The sequence below is a fragment of the Rattus norvegicus genome, chromosome 15 (assembly GCF_036323735.1).
Source record: "Rattus norvegicus strain BN/NHsdMcwi chromosome 15, GRCr8, whole genome shotgun sequence".
NCBI lineage: Eukaryota > Metazoa > Chordata > Mammalia > Rodentia > Muridae > Rattus > Rattus norvegicus.
Genome location: NC_086033.1, coordinates 106,127,767 through 106,145,259, shown reverse-complemented (window position 1 = coordinate 106,145,259; position 17,493 = coordinate 106,127,767). Strand labels below are relative to the sequence as shown.

General features: G+C 41.1%; 1 protein-coding gene across 7 annotated transcripts in view; it reads right to left on the bottom strand.

Annotated features, from left to right (window-relative positions):
* Nucleotides 1-17,493, bottom strand: part of Pcca (propionyl-CoA carboxylase subunit alpha) — a 340,323-nt gene that overhangs the window by 229,649 nt on the left and 93,181 nt on the right. For all 7 annotated transcript variants that reach the window (XM_063274647.1, XM_063274648.1, XM_063274649.1 and 4 more), the window contains one exon: nt 10,286-10,322. In XM_063274647.1, the coding sequence (XP_063130717.1) occupies nt 10,286-10,322 (37 nt within the window). The remainder of the gene's footprint in view (nt 1-10,285; nt 10,323-17,493) is intronic.

Here is a 17,493-nt window from a genome sequence, read left to right as displayed (position 1 = left end):
ATACAACTCAGGCCACCTCAGGCTGTCCATCATCCTGGGTCTGGAATCCCACATGGGACACTGTGTCCAGTAAAAAGACAGCTTAGACTCAGGCCTCCATGCTGCTCTAGTTTCTCATCACCTTTTTGGCTGTCTCATTGGATCATCTGGGGCTGACCATGTGCTCCACAGCCACATGGGAGCTCCCTAACATACCAAGTGCAGCACAGTGTCTGGTCCTTATATCCCTTCATTATGGATAAATGAACACTTACGAAACCAAACTACATAGTTTCTACTCGTGAGCCATATGCACTCAAGTACACATGTGCTCTTGTGATATGATAACAACTGGGGTATGTCCCTCAGAGGGGCCAGTTTTACTCTTTGCTTGAAATGGCTTCTCTAAAGAACTCACATTTTAAATTAACTTAAAAGCTAAGAGTGGGGCCTAGGCAAATACACTGAAGAAGAACGAACCCTGACAGAATTCTGTACGAAGAAGTCATCTACCAATGCTTTCCATGATTACTTCAGCTGCTCTCCAGTGCATGAACTGTAGCAACTGGAACTTTGCTTGTAAGGACTCTGTAGAAGCCCAAGTGGCATACAGCTCTGATTCGGGTGTGACCAGTCACAAAAGACAAAGACAAAGGCTTCAGTTTGTTCTACAACTCAAGACACCATGTTTTGGATACAGAAGATAAGAAAGATCCTGGAAGCTTAAAAGCTTCCCCATTTAGTTGTGGGTGCTAACCACACTTTAACTGATCATACAATATTTACCTGCATAAGACATGATAAATAACCAGACTCTCCCAGCAAATGCCGCCCAACGCTGGAGGAGCAGGGAGGAGAGTAATAATCAGGTAATTTAAAAGCTGATAAAAATACCTAAAGGATAAGGTATTCATAATTCATTTTAAAATTACATAGATTTTAGATTTAGTTTCTTGAACTACATTTTGATAGAATATATCAACTAATGGAGAAGGGAAAGTAAAAAGACAAAAGCAAATATTTCTTGGGAAATGTCCAGTTCCAAATTTACTAGTGCTAATCAGTAATCTTGCCCAGAAAAGTAAGGCTGATGGGCAGGAAAGTTATCTTTTTAAAACAGTTGGGAAACCTACAAAGGTCTTTGTTTCCTAAAGAAAGGTTCAAAGAGAAAATAAAATAAAAGATACTGCAGGAGAAGAGCTCTCTAGATGGACAGAAAAGAGCCTGACAATGGACAACCAGCTCAGACAAGAAAACAAAAGCCTTAAGAGAAAGATCAGACAGGAAGGAGACCCCCTGGGGAGTCTTGCGTTAGAATTACAGAGAAATCAGTGTCACACACTGCACTTTACAGATTGTTTTTTGCTTGTTTAATGTAAAATAGTAATCTGCCCTTTTTTTTTTTAAGGAAAGAGTCGGTTTATTTTTGTTTGGGGGAGGGGAGATCCTGTCCTTTGTGACATTTTTAAAGATTGTGACTTGGTCGTTGTAATACTTGGTCTTGACTGCCAACTTGACAGGATTTAGAAGCAGCATAGAAATATACCTCTGGGAAGAACTGGGAGGGAGAATACCTGATCTCAAAGTGGGGAGCATATACCAATGAGAACCTAGAGATCCTGGAAGAAAGCAGTGGAGGCTGCCTGCCTTTACTTCCTCATCCTGCATGAGTGTGACTGCTGATGTCCTCCACTGCCAACAGGTTCCAGCTTGAATGTCCAGGATAGAATTAAACCAGGCACTCTCCAGGGAGCACCAGGCCTTCACTCAGTGTCCTCTGCTTCTCCAGCATCAACCAGATAGCATTGCTAGACTACCCAGGCCCTACTGTATACAGCACTACAATGAATCCACTTTGATAACCATGACTTGAACTCTAGGTAAGAAGGCAGTCTAAAGGCTGCCTCAAGGTAAGCCAATGGAGGCCAGAGTCAGAATAAGAAAAGTGGGATTTATCTCAAGAGGACAATGGAGAAAGCTTATTTGAATTTCCATGAAGGAAATGAAGAGATACCAGGCAAAGAGCAGTAAGAAGTTGTACAATGCTAAGAAGAAAAACAAGACTTGTATCAGTTGTGCAGCTCATGAACAGACATGGGAAACACTACTTCAGAAAAAGTAAACTAAGAATTGAGACTTCAATAGTTCAGGGGGAGTAGAAGGAGAGGAAACTGCAGTCAGAATATAATATGTGAAAAAAGAAGAATTTTAAAAGCAAAAAAAAAGAGTGGTCTGTTCTACAAGTGTGATGCACATCCCTGTAATCTCAGCATCAGGGAACCGAAGCAAACATCACCCACCATGTACAGCATTTAGAGGCCAGCCTGGTCCACACTCAGAGATACACAGATAGACTTTGTCTTGGAAGGCAAGAACAAAACGGAAAAGAACAGGCTGTTCAAAGAGATCTCTCCCCAAACCTGAACAGTGAGCCAAAGAGCTAACATGCAAAGGACAGCACAGAAATGAAGGAAGCATGAGAGAACAAGACACATGACAGGCCAAACTACTGAACTCAAAGACACTGGATCGGGCACAACGACAGATGGAGGTCTCAAAAGTTATCTTGTAAAACTGGTCAGTGATGCAACAGAGGATTAAAAACAAGCAAATGAACTAAATAAGGATCTAGAAAGACAGCAACACAGAGGGAAGAGTCAGCAAAAACGGATAATGAAATCAACAGTTGTGGTAGTTTGAATGAAATGGCCCATAGGCTCACAGGAAGGCATGTGACTTGAAAGAATTAGGAGGTGTGGCCTTGTATTAGAGTAGGTTTGACCTTCTTGGAGGAAATGTATTACTAAGTAGGCTGTGAGGTTTCAGAAGTCCAGCCAGGTCCAGTGGCTCTCTCTTCCTGATGCCTGAAAATACAGATGTAGAATTGCCAGCTACCTCTATACCATGTCTGCCTGTATGCTGTCAAGCTTCCCACCATGAACTGCCACAAGTGGACTATACCTCTGAAACTATAAGACAGCCAATTAAATGTTTTCCTTTAGCCAGGCAGTGGTAGCACATGCCTTTAATCCCCATACTTGGAAGACAGAGGTAGATGGATTTCTGTGAGTTCGAGGCCAACGTGGTCTACAGAGCAAGGTCCAGGACAGCCAGGGCTAAAAAGTTTCCCTTTATAAGAGTTTCCATGGTCAAGGTATATCTTCACAGCAATAAAAAGTTAACTAAGAAAGAAGTTTGTTGTTGATGTTGTTCTTGTTCTTGTTGTTGTTTTGTTTTTAACTCAGTAACATTGAAGAAAAAAATCAGCAGGGAAACTAAATTTTTTTTCAAAAACAAAAGCATGAGAAATGTTGGAAATTTTAATTGAACAAATTTTAAAAGGGGGACAGTGTACACTATTATCAACAAACTAATCTAAGCAGAAGAAAAATACTAGGAATAGAAGGTGAAACTTACAGTGCTATATTCAAACATCAATAAGTAAGATAAAATAAGTGAGCACATCCATCCTGGTCCAAGAACGACGAGGTAGCATAAGAACAAACCTAAACATTCACAGGATAAAGAGGGGGCCACGATAAACACTAAAAGCATGAGACAACAGCAGGAAAAAAAATGGCATTCAGCTGGTCATGGCGGAAGAAACCTTTAACTCAGTACTAGTAGGCAGAAGTAGGCAAATCTCTGTGAGCTCAAGGCTAGCCTGGTCTATATGGTGAATTACAGGCCAGCCAGAGCTACAGAGGGAGACACTACTGACATTCAAATGCAATAGCCATTTCCTTCTCCAAATGGACACAAGGAAAGAACCTTTCTACAATGTATCATATACAGATGCCAAAATATAAAGGAGTAAAACAATACTAAAAGTTTCAAAGGGCAAATGTCAGTTCACCTACAAAAGCAAAAACACAAAATATCATTAGCTCTCTCAGCAGTAACATTCGATGTCATAAAAATATGAGACTATAAATATTAGGTCTTGAAGATAAATAACTGCCAACCAAGATGGCTATTATCCAGCCATGCTATGTTTAAACCTGGTGGAGAATCAGGACTTTTCAAGACCAGCATAAGCTGAGCCAATTCAAGACCATTAGGCCAATGTTACTGAAGATGCTTAAAATACTATACAAAGTTCTCAGCCACAAGCGCACAGGGCAGAATAAGCTTCTTGAAAGGAAAAGCTAAGCAAAGGAAAGCTATAAAGAATTCATTACCAACCCAGGAAGCAAGCAAAGCCCTTATACACTGTGAAGAGAAAGTAAAGAACAAACAACAATCCACTCAATCAACAAAATCACAGGAATTAGTTGATTCCTCTCAGTAAAACTTTAAATATAAATGGCCTCACCTCACCATTAAGAAGACGCAGACTAGGGGCTGGAGAGATGGCTCAGTGGTTAAGAGAACTGACTACTCTTCCAGAGGTCCTGAGTTCAAATCCCAGCAACCACATGGTGGCTTGCAACCATCTGTAATGAGATCTGATGCCCTCTTCTGGTGTGTCTGAAGACAGCTACAGTGCACTTATATACAATAAATAAATCTTTAAAAAAAAAAAAAAAAAAGAAGACGCAGACTAGACAACTAGATAACTAGATCCAGCTTTCTGTTGTTTCCAAGAAACATACTTTATTGCTAAAGGCTCCCCCAAAGACTATGAGTCAACAAATAGAAAGAACTCTATCGTTGATGTGCAGAAACCAAAACAAGGTGACACAGCTACTCTTGATACCTGATAAAGTAGACTTCCAACCAGAACTAGCTAGACGTAAATAAAGAGGGCCACTACACACCGACAAAGGAGGCAGTGCATCAAGATCTGCAACGCAAATGCATAGGCACCAAAGATGGGCTCCTAACGTCCCGAGAAAGCACTGCCAAACACCAACACTGGACAGGTACTTGTACAATAGGATTTGCTGAGTGAGGTGACCTCACTGTCACCTCTAGGTCATCAAAATAAAAAGTCAACAAAGAAAACTCAGATTTAAACCACATCATAGATCAAATGAACTAAACAGATGAATACAGACTACTTCATTCAATATACATTATTCTCAGCAGCCCATAGAATCTTGTCTAAATAGGCTATATTGTCAGCAACAAATCAATCTTAACAAATACAAATGAATCATCTTTTCCATCTTATAAGATCAGTGTGATAACACTAGAAACTAGTAGTGAAAAAATCTACAGAAATGACGAAAGCACATGAAGAGAGAGCAATTAAACCTTGAATCACTGAAGAAATCTGGAAGAAATGTTCAAAATTCTAAGAAGTAAATGAAAACACAACTTAGCAGAATCTTTCAAATACAGCTAAGGAAGTCCCAAAAATCTCCTCTTGAGTTTGCAGGTGAGAGTTTGGATTAAATTTTTAGAAAAAATATCAAATAGCCTAATGACATATCTCAAGGAACTAGAAAAACAAGAATCCAAAACCCAAAGCAAAAGTCAACAAGCAATAAAGATCAGGGTGAGATTAATAGAATGGAGACTAAAGAATACATAGAATAAATCAAAGAGAGTTGGTATTTAAAAAATAAATAAGATTAACAAATTCATAGCCAAATGAACAAAAAAAAGGAAAACACAAATTAATTAGAAATGAACACAGGAAATCCTGTCTCTCCTCCCTCTCCTCCTTTCCCTCCCTCTCTCCACTCCCTCCTCTCTTTTCCCCAACAAGAACTTATATTCCAAAAGCCTGGGAAGTGTAAAAGAAGTAAGTTGCAAACACATATGACCAATAAAAATAACTTTAAAAGATTTGTAACAATCCAGGGAATTAAAATGATGGTTAAAAAAAAGGAGCCTCCCACTAGAATCTAGATGGATTCACTGACAAATCTGTCAAACCTTTAGCTTACCCTGATACCGAACCTGGACCAGGAAAAACCGCATGCACAGACACATACACCAGAAAGAAAGAAAAGAAAACTAAAGGACCATTTTTCAACGAACATACAGGCAAATTTCTCAATAAAATTCTTGCAAACCAAATTCAAGAACAGGTTAAGACTATATACCAGGACCAGATTGGATTCAGTCCAAGAATGTGAGGGTGGTTCAGCATACACAAATCAATATTGTCACAATCCAATGATGCATTAGCCACATTTCTACTACAACTGTGTCCTTAAAAAAGAATGAGTTTCTCCAAATAGAAAAATGAAAATAAAAACATTAGTGAAAAAAGTATATTTTGCCTTTCCTCAGTTTGCCTTAAATGTACAAAAATAAATTATTGTGCATTTATATATTTACATTTTTTTTCTTTTTTTCGGAGCTGGGGACCGAACCCTGGGCCTTGTGCTTGCTAGGCAAGTGCTCTACCACTGAGCTAAATCCCCAACCCTATATTTACATTTTTAATAAAATCATTTTATTAATATAGTTACAAATATATGTGGTGAGTATATTTAATACTATGTAATATTAAATATAATCTTTAATGTATCCATTTGCTAACAATGAGTGTTAATTATACTAAGTATGCTTAGTTTAAGTAAGAGCTAATCAATACTGTGCATATGAAGATATAACCAAAATATATTATAAAGTACAATAAACCAATACAGAACACTACTACTTTGGCAGAGAAAACTGAGTAGACGTCATAGAAAAGTGACTTTGTAATGCATCTGGAAGGCAGCACAGTGAGAAGAGGTTTTCACAGGAGGTTTCTGTGTGATCTGGAGGGATTCTGGGAAATCCTTAATGCCTTGTAAAACTTCTTTACCATGTTTCATTTCACTTCAAATTTTATGGCTTCTCTTCCTTCCAGTCTGCTCAGGACAGCAGCAAGCTTCTATGTAATAGCCACAACTGCAGACATGTACTTCACAAGGAGAGGGAAAGAGAAGAATTAGAAGAAATAGAAGGAAAGGGTGGGGATCATCAAGGACACACCCGTGTATGAAATCTGAATTGTAACTATAAGAAATTTTTCAATAATTAAAAAATAGCATTTCTAAGTAGATGGCACATGGAAAAAGTATTCTAAACTAGAAGCTACAGCTACGTAAAAAACACGACCATGTCCGACAATTACTGTCCAGCTCTGGCAGTACAGACATATGCCCCCAGAAAAGAAACACAAACGTGAGAGTGGAGGAGCACATGACACTTTTGTTTTTACGAAAAAGCACAGAAAAGAGGTCGAAGGCAACAGCCTGTGCACAGAGCGGAGGGCACGGCTCTGTGGCCACCTGTAGGCCTGGCCATATGAGGGCCAGACCATGATTCCCCAGCAACACAGAAGAGGGGGAAAAAAACAGAAATATGAACATAAATCACACAAGAAAAGCAGAAACTGACAAGACAAAACAAAACAAAAATAAATAAAACAGGTTCAAATATATGTTTATAATTCTGCTCACACATGGGAATATATTTTCCCATGGACTCAACATCCATTTAAGTAAACTTGCAATGGCCATCCAAATCATAATATAAATGTGAGATATCTCAATAAGAGTAGGAAAGGGTGTGGAGAAAGAGGAACACTCCTCCATTGTTGGTGGGACTGAAAACTGGTACAACCATTCTGGAAATCAGTCTAGAGGTTCCTCAGAAAATTAAACATTGAACTGCCTGAGGACCCAGCTATACCTCTCTTGGGCATATACCCAAAAGATGCCCCAACATATAACAAAGACACATGCCCCACTATGTTCATAGCAGCCTTATTTATAATAGCCAGAAGCCGAAAAGAACCCAGATGTCCTTCAACAGAGGAATGGATACAGAAAATGTGGTATATCTACACAATGGAATATAACTCAGCTATCAAAAACAATGACTTTATGAAATTCATAGGCAAATGGAATGAACTAGAAAATATCATCCTGAATGAGGTAACCCAATCACAGAAAAACACACATGGTAAGTACTCATTGATAAGTGGATATTAGCCCAAATACTCAAATTACCCAAGATGCAATGCACAGACCACATGAAATTCAAGAAGGATGACCAAAATGCAAATGCTTCACTCCTTCTTTAAAAGGGGAACAAAAATATCCATAGGAGGGGATAAGGAGGCAAAGTTTAGAGCAGAGACCAAAGGAACGCCTATTCAGAGCCTGCTTCACATGTGGCCCATATATATATACAGCCACCAAAACTAGATAAGATTGATGACACTCAGAAGTGCATGCTGACAGGAACTCGATATAGATCTCTCCTGAGAGACATAGCCAGAATATATCAAATACAGAGGTGAATGCTAGCAGCAAACCACTGAACTGAGAACAGGACTCCCAATGGGGGAATTATAGAGAGGACTGAAAGAGCTCAAGGGGCTTGCAACCCCATAAGAACAATATTGCCAACCAACCAGAGCGTCCAGGGACTAAATCACTAATCAAAGTCTATACATGGACTGACCCTGGGCTCCAACTGCATAGGTAGCAGAGAATAGCCTTGTTGGGGAACGAGTGGAAGAGGAAGCCCTTGGTCCTGCCAAGGTTGGACCCCCAATGTAGGGAATTGTTGAGAGGGGCGCGGTAAGGGGGGTTGAATGGGGAGGAGAACACCCTTATAGAAGGAGACGGGGAGGGGTTAGGGGGCTGATGGACAGGAAACTGGGAAAGGGAATAACATTTGAAATGTTAATAAGAAATACCCAATTTAATAAAAATGGGGGGGGGGAGAAGTAGGAAAAACCTGATCCATTACCAAAGGGCTCACATGTGTGCACACACAGACTGAAACATCACCAAAGGGCTCACACATGTGCACACACACAGACTTGAATTCTGTGTCACCAAAGAAAGTGTAAGATGTGCAATACGCAGCATGTCATAAGCACATGATCCTAGAGTATACTCTAGCCCTTTCTGCTTTCCAAAATCCCTCCAAATATGACCACAATAATATTACATATTATTTATTACAAAATATCATAGATGACTGGATAGGTGGCAATATCTAAGCTATGACTAAAAACAATTTAAAAGTGTATTAATAAAGTTAAGCCACTTTAGGACAGTTTCAGAAGCCACTGAGTGCTTTGTGTGGAATAAGGGGATGAATGATTTAACCCACAGACAGCAGCCTACTAAGTCTTATTCTGAAATTAGTATTGAAAAGCTTCTAAAGATGTTGGCAACCCTGAGGAAGCAATTAATACAGATGTTCTCAATGGGTAAAATATTATCTTATGTATACTGGTCTTGTATCCAAGGCAGTTTTTTACAACAAATAAACAACAAAGAATACTTAATATAACTAAAATGACCAAAACCAAAATAAATAGCCATACCCAACAGAAGCACTGCCCAAGAAGTCAAATGCCCTTTCCAAAACAGAAGAACATTCGGCATAGGCAGCTGATAGCTCAGGGAGTACACCAGACTGAAGAGCTCTATGCTAGCTTGTCTCATTTGCAAGACTATATCAACAGCCACAATCACTTTGGACTACATAAACTTTGCCAAATCAAATGCTCTCCCCTCCATAGAAAAACATTCTAAGTAACAAACCACACTGTGAAAACAGGACTACTAAAATTAGTATATGGCTTCCTGAAACAATATGGACTAGCAGCACAGACTGATTTAAGGTGCTGCTGTAAACTTGACAGAGGTGTTGTCTGATGCCCTTGCCCAGTGAGCCACAGCTTCCCGTCAGATGTGCGCATGCACTGATCTGACTCACAGTTATAGGCTTCAAAGCTTCGCTCTCTTTCCTACTTTCTCCATGCAATAGACACTGCAAACACAATTACGTCCATGAACAAGAGGAATACACTTTAAACTTAATACACAACGGCCTTAAAATTTTCCTCAGTTTCCTTTTCACTTGTTTAGCATATCCAATTCTCACCTCCCACTTTCTGCTGCATCTTTCCCAGCAAGGTTATTCAGCTGATATTTTACACTTTAGGAAAAGGTAAGGACCTGGACAAGCGTGTCAAGAGCACCTTCATCTGCATCCTGTGTGCTGTGCCCTTCGCACCGCCACCGACCACAGTCAAGCGCTCACACACAAGTACAAACTGTGCCCTTCACACTGAGACAGACCACAGTCAAGTGCTCACACACAAGTACAAACTGCGTCCAATCCTCAGGACTCTTTGGACAAGTACTTGTTTTAATTAGCTAGTGAATTCATCTTATAAAAGAACTAAACTGAGATCAAATGACTGCAAATCCTACTTTAATAACAGAATATGGTAATTCAACTGATGAATTCTTCTAGAGACACTAGTAATCAGAACCTGAAAACTATTAAAATATTATTTGCTCTTTGGGAATTATACTTATTACATGTTTGCTCAACCGTATCTGCTGAAAGACACAGAAACACTACCAAAGTTAATTTAAGGACTTACCAATTTCCCTTGCAATTCTGACGGCTTCATCTGCATCCTGTAAAGGCAGGAAATGAGACTCAACATTAATCCCATGAGGCACTGCACAATGTCTTTAGGGCAGTCATATATTGCACTACTGTCTCCTCTGATTCATTTAATGTTCAATTTTACAACCTTCTAACTCTTTTCATTCAGAGAAATGTAAAATTAATACCATAAGTGGAATGTAAACTCTCCTTCGTCGTTATTATATTAAGAAACTCAAAGCAGTTTGAAATGACCTGGCAGGAAACATGACCAGAATTGCCAATGATTCCGTGCAGTTGCCGGAATTTAATGGCAGAATTTAGATGTTTACAATCAATACTGAATCGTAAATCAGATCATTAAAGCTTGTCTGCAGCCCCCTTGTCTATTTACACTCTGTGTTTTCCTAGATTCTGTCAGCAGGGGGAGTTGATTGTCTATTGTTTGGGAGGAGCTCCATCAATTTTCTAGAAATAAGTAAATTTCCAGTATCTGTAGGAATTAGCAAATGTTAAGAAAAAGAAGAAGGAGGAGAAGGGGGGGGAGGAGGAGGAGAGGGGGCAGAAGGAAAGGAAAGGAAAAAAGGAAAAAAGAAAAGAAGAAGGAAGCCTTGTGGTTTCCATTATTTTTTATTTAGCTAATTCTTGAAGTACATATTTGTCTTTACAGTTGTACTAGGTGTATAAATTAAAGTTCAGTGAACCTCAGAAGAGCAAGGTAAAACTCTTCCTGATGTCCGAAGGCCAGGGTTACTGACTCAGGCACATCAGTCCCTACCACTTGTCAGCAGTAACACTTGAAACCTTAAGCTTCCACAAACTGCCCCAGTCAAAGTCATTCACCTGACATGCGCTGTGCAAACTCTTATGCACACATTTTCTGCCTAACGATAAAGAGAATTCTAAACATCCAGCTACTTTCTCAATTCAATTACTTTTTCTAATCAGTAACACAATATGCACCACCAGTCATGTTCTAAAACCACCAGTTGATAAATACGCAGGAATTTTTATACAATTTCAAAACATGCAAGGGAGGCCTGGCATTTTTAAAGCTTTTAAATTACCACATTTAAAATAAAGAGAAATCCCCTTCTCCAAAACTGGGACTGGGAGAAAATAACTGCTTCATTTATGTCCATTTTTTTTAAAAAAAAAAAAAAGAAAAGAAATTCTCCCTTAAAAGTCTTCAGTACCCAACAGCATCCCTGAATGAGGAGACTGGAACGGGAAGTTGTCAGAAAAATCTCATTTCCTTTCATTAGCTCCACAAATAGGTGTTTGTTAAGTTCAAAGCAACCCTGAAAGCGACACCAGTTTTAAGTCTTTCTTTACTCCAAGCAGTCACATCTGCTAATGAGATTTTCCAAATATAATTGTTTTCAAGTCAGAGGTAAAGCTCTATCTTGCCCCCTGCTCCAAATCAAGCTTCACTCCCTTAGTACACCTTGTTGCTTGCACAAACCCTACATCTCCAAATTTTAGTTTGAAAGGATAAAAAAAAAAATCCATGAAAGGGGTCATTCAAGAATGCTGTGGTTTCCACACACTGAGCTGGGAGGCTCTTTGTTCCAGCCGGTGACAGTTATTGGAGAATACTTGCCTTTAATAGCCTCTGTCAGGAAGTGTTAAACCTGCCAAATCGAACAATTAGTGCCTCCTGAACAACATAGAGGAAGAGTGAGGACTGGTGAGGACCGGGTTACAATCAGCTTGAAGGAAACTTTTAACATTTCAGTCCATGTGGAAGGAATGCTTGCCAAAGATGTCTCAAAGAAACTCAACTACAAGGTAGAAAGCCTGGGACCCAGGAAGCCAACAGTGCTCAGGATCCACTTCTCCTATTTGTCACGTGTTTATGTATGCACAGGACACACAACTGTTATGTTTTATATGTAAAAAGAATTGGATTCATGCACAGTAAAACTTCTCAAAATTCTTTATCTTCCATAAACAATGTTAACTTTTGACTAAGGTATAAGTTTTCCTACTATGAAAATCAATTTCTATGACACCAATTTTCAGATAAAATTAAACTGCCTTAAAAAATAATTTTTCACTTGTCATTCATTGAGCCAAAAAATTCATTGAGGATCTACTGTGTTATACATCATAAAACACTATTATTGGTTTTGAAAGTAAACTAAACACATGTGGCACATTTAATTTTATTATGGGATACATAAAGTTACACTGGAAAAGATAAAAACCCTAAACAGCCCCTAAGTCAATGGCACTAACATATGATCCACAGAACCTCCTTACAGGGTTATAGATAGAATAGAAACATGTAATAAAGCTTTGGAAGGTCCATTGATCATTCAGGAAAAAAAAAAAACAAAGGGAAATATGAAACACATCCAACCTCAGCTACCACCCTAGCAGTAGGTCGACCTGACAGATCTCCCTGAAACGTGAGAACAGGAGCAAGCTGGAGCCGCACTTCACACTTCAGTCAAGACCAACACAGCTCTGTGCAAATAGCTGCACTTCTCAAACTCGGAGGCTGTGTGTCTCTTCATTCACAGATGTCAGCTGTAGAAGTTATCCTATGGGTACCTCTCTCACATGTGTCAACAAAAAAACTTACAAAGTTTATTATTTTTTTAAAGATTTTATTTATTCATTTTATATATGGTGAGTACACTGTCACTGTCTTCAGACACAGCAGAAGAGTGCATCAGATCTCATTACAGATGGTTATGAGCCACCATGTGATTGCTGGGATTTGAACTCATTACAGATGGTTGTGAGCCACCATGTGGTTGCTGGGATTTGAATTCATGACAGATGGTTGTGAGCCACCATGTGGTTGCTGGGATTTGAACTCATGACCTCTGGAAGAGCAGTCAGTGCTCTTAACCACTGAGCCATCTCTCCAGCCCAAGTTTATTATTTTTAATTGTGATGTTTTGAAATGGAAAACAATGTAACGGGCCTTCCACAAAGGACTAGCATATGGATGGTTCCCTGACTGCAGTGGCATACTAAGTAGCCACTTAAAAGAATGATGATCCACGTGTTTTAAGATACTAAGCCAATAAATGTTTCCCAGCAACAGTGTATACAACCTGGCTTCTGCCCTTCTAGACTTCTAGCCCATGAAGAAAACAGAAAGTCAGGTGGACAGCGAGTCACCTGAGAAGTGATGTGAACACTTCATGAAGACAGCACCGAGTAAGAGGAAACTTGCTTTAGATTATCTGAAAAGGAAAACTGAAACCTACAGATTAAAAAAGCTCAGTGTTGTGGAAAACAAGAAGAGAAAAGAGAAAAGATTCAACAGAGTACCAGCATACAGTGAAACCATAACTTGAAAGGAACTCACTGTGTTCTAGAAAGAGAGAGAGATACAGAAAACAACTTAGGGTGGAAAACGTGGCCACTCCTGGCTGGGCCTTCCATGATACAGCCCAGAAACTCTCCGATACAGCCCGAAACTCTGTGATACAGCCCGAAACTCTGTGATACAGCCCGAAACTTCTGTGATACAGCCCAGAAACACTCCGATACAGCCCAGAAACTCTCCGATACAGCCCAGAAACTCTCCGATACAGCCCAGAAACTCTCCGATACAGCCCAGAAACACTCCGATACAGCCCAGAAACTCTCCGATACAGCCCAGAAACTCTCCGATACAGCCCAGAAACTCTCCGATACAGCCCAGAAACTCTCCGATACAGCCCAGAAACTCTGTGATACAGCCCGAAACTTCTGTGATACAGCCCGAAACTTCTGTGATACAGCCTGAAACTTCTGTGATACAGCCTGAAACTTCTGTGATACAGCCCAGAAACACTCCAATACAGCCCAGAAACTCTCCGATACAGCCCGAAACTTCTGTGATACAGCCTGAAACTTCTGTGATACAGCCCAGAAACTCTCCGATACAGCCCAGAAACACTCCGATACAGCTCAGAAACTCTCCAATACAGCCCAGAAACTCTCTGATACAGCCCAGAAACTCTCCGATACAGCCCGAAACTTCTGTGATACAGCCCAGAAACTCTCTGATACAGCCCAGAAACTCTCTGATACAGCCCAGAAACTCAATGACCTCTATCCTATAAAGAAAGAAGATCGTGAAACAGGCTGGACTTCCAGAATACATTTTTTTATTTGGGTATTTTCTTTTACTTACATTTCAAATGTTATCCCCTTTCCCAGTTTCCCCTCTGGAATCCTCCCTATCCCTTCCCCACTCCCCCTGTCTCTATGAGAGTGTTCACCCACCCACCCACTCCTTCCCATCTCCCTGCCCTGGCATTCCCCTACACTGGGGCATTAAGCCTTCACAAGGCCAAGGACTCTCCTCTCATTGATACCCGATAAGGCCATCCTCTGCTACATATGCAGCTGGAGCCATGGGTCCCTCCATGTGTCCTCTTTGGTTGGTGGTTTAGTCCCTGGGAGCTCTGGGGTATCTGGTTGGTTGATAGTGTTGTTCTTCCTATGGAGTTGCAAACTCCTACAGCTCCTTCAGTCCTTCAGGACACACACAACACAGAGAGCAGCAGCAAGCTCAATGTGGCTTGACTGTTTCTAAAGGTACAGATATGAATACCTATACTGAGATTTAAAGACCCTGCCACAAGCTGTGTGGATGAAGACTTCAACATAACCCTTTATATCCCGAGGAAGGATTACGATTCCACCTCCATATACTTTCATAGTTTAAACCCCAAATCGGCCACACTTAGGGCTTTGTTTTGTTTCTAATTATATAACAATTGTCAGGCATTAAATTTTATCAGAACAAATGAGACACTGGGTATGGGGGCTCATGCCTATAAGTAGGCACGGAGGCTGAGGCAGGAGAACAGCAACTCAATGCCAGACCATGTTTAAAACGTTCAAAACAAGTCAAAAAGAAAGAAGAAAAGGGAAAAGTTTTCTTTAAATCCACTTAAAGTTTCCCATGACATCTATTGCCTCAGAACAAGCTCAGACTCCTTAACTTGGTGTCAGTGCTTGGTCACCTGCCCAAGCCACCAGTACCACCCCCAGTCTATCCCACCCAGCCCTGCAACCTCCCTCCAAACCCCAAGCTGTCTCAGTCTTCGTCCTTCCTGCTGCAGCTACCTCAGCTCAGACAGCAACTCTCTTCTCTTTCCAGTCAGTTGTCACTAAGACTGGCCACAACCAAGGCACTGAACCATCCAAGCTTTCATGGAACTTAGAGGAGAGCACCCACACCTTAGATATGCTACACAGTAGCCAACAATGTTGTGATGTGTACTCCATATAGATAATAAAGAGGAAATGTGGTGATAGGATCTGCAACTCAAACACAGATGCCCACAAGTCTCACATGCTTCTGAAATGACAGCACAGGGGAACACTGACTATGCACGCCCCTGAGAGAAGTAAGGTTACCAGGTAACCAAGAGTACCACGGTGATGGTAAACTCAGCAAGGGGCCAAAGAGATGGCTCCATGGCTAGTCTTCCAGATGACCTGAGTCTGATTTCTAGCACCCACATGGGGGCTTACAACCATTGTAACTTTAGTTCCATAGGATCTGGGGTCCTCGTCTGTCCCTTATGGGCTTCAGGCATGCACTATGGTGCACAGACATACATGCAGGATAAAAATTTCATATACATAAAATGAAATTTAAAAAGAAAGAAAGGGGGGTTGGGGATTTAGCTCAGTGGTAGAGCGCTTGCCTACCAAGCGCAAGGCCCTGGGTTCGGTCCCCAGCTCCGAAAAATAGAAAAGAAAAAAAAAAAAGAAAGAAAGAAAGGGAGGGAGAGGAAGGGAGGGAGGGAGAGAGAGGGAGACAGGAGGGAGGGAGGGAGACACACACACACACACAGAGAGAGAGAGAGAGAGAGAGAGAGAGAGAGAGAGAGAGAGAGAGAGAGAGAGGAGAAATCCAACTTCATCTGAAAAGCAAAGAGATGGAGACTCTCAGTCTGGCTACCTTTGGTGGGGGCTGAAAGAGAGCTACGCTCTGCACGGAAGGGGTTTGCTTTACGCTTTGCTTTGTATCTGTGCACAAAGACTAATTTCCAAACTATTCTATCTACACCCGTGACCCTCCTGTCTCAGAGGCATTAGTACAGGTGTGTGCCGGAGCTGAGTCTGCTCAGCATGCAGGATTTTGACTTCACCCTGAAGAAGAGGGAATACATTTACTACTTGTGTTGTCGATCCTCTGCAAGCTCCACAAGGCTGGAACTCATCATCTAGTGTGTTTGGCAGTGTCTTTCAGATGTCTAGCCCAGAGCCTGGAGCAGTCTTTCACTACACAGCAGCTGGACGAAAAGTGAAGGGATAAACCAAAGAAGAAATAAAGGGATGCTTAAGGGGTGGGAGGAGCACACGTGGGCCACTCAGCTCAGAGCGTGACAGGCTTCTATTCCTATCTAAATGCTGCTCTCTTTGGGGCCTATCCAGCCTTCCCACTCCAGACCAGGCCTTAGCTCTGACAGCCAGTCACCTCTCACTAGCTCAGTCTTGCTCTACACTGAATCCCCAACCCTTAGCAAATTGGTTTATTTTTAAATTATTTTTAAATATTTTGAAATGATTTCAGTTAACCAACAATTATCCATCTGTCTCCATGAGAATACTTCTGCTCTATGATGTCATCTCAAATGATGGCAGAACTCCTCCTCCCAAAACATCAAGTAATGAACAAGGACTCACACAGACAGGACTCAGGAACCAGTCGCAGTACCTCCCCTGGTCTCTCAGGAGCCAATCCCAGCACCTCCCCTGGTCTCTCAGGAGCCAGTCCCAGCACCTCCCCTGGTCTCTCAGTAACCAATCCCAGTACCTCCCCTGGTCTCTCAGTAACCAGTCCCAGCACCTCCCCTGGTCTCTCAGGAGCCAGTCCCACCACCTCCCCTGGTCTCTCAGGAGCCAGTCGCAGCACCTCCCCTGGTCTCTGAATGCTTGACCATTGTTGCTGTGAAGGACCCTCCTTGCTCACCACCCAAATGCTGGAATTATAAATAGGTGTTATCAAAGCAATTTTCTTGTAAAATATGTAGTGTTTACATATTGTTGTTTTTCCCCTCTAAAGATGTATTTTAAATCATGTATATGGGGGAATGACATGTGGACGTGAACACAGACTCCCTGGGACTCTAGAGCTATCCACTGCAACTAGAGTTATAGGCAGTTAGACGACACCTGATGTGGGTGTTGGAAACAGAACTTGGGTCCTCCAGAAGTGAATGCACTTAACAC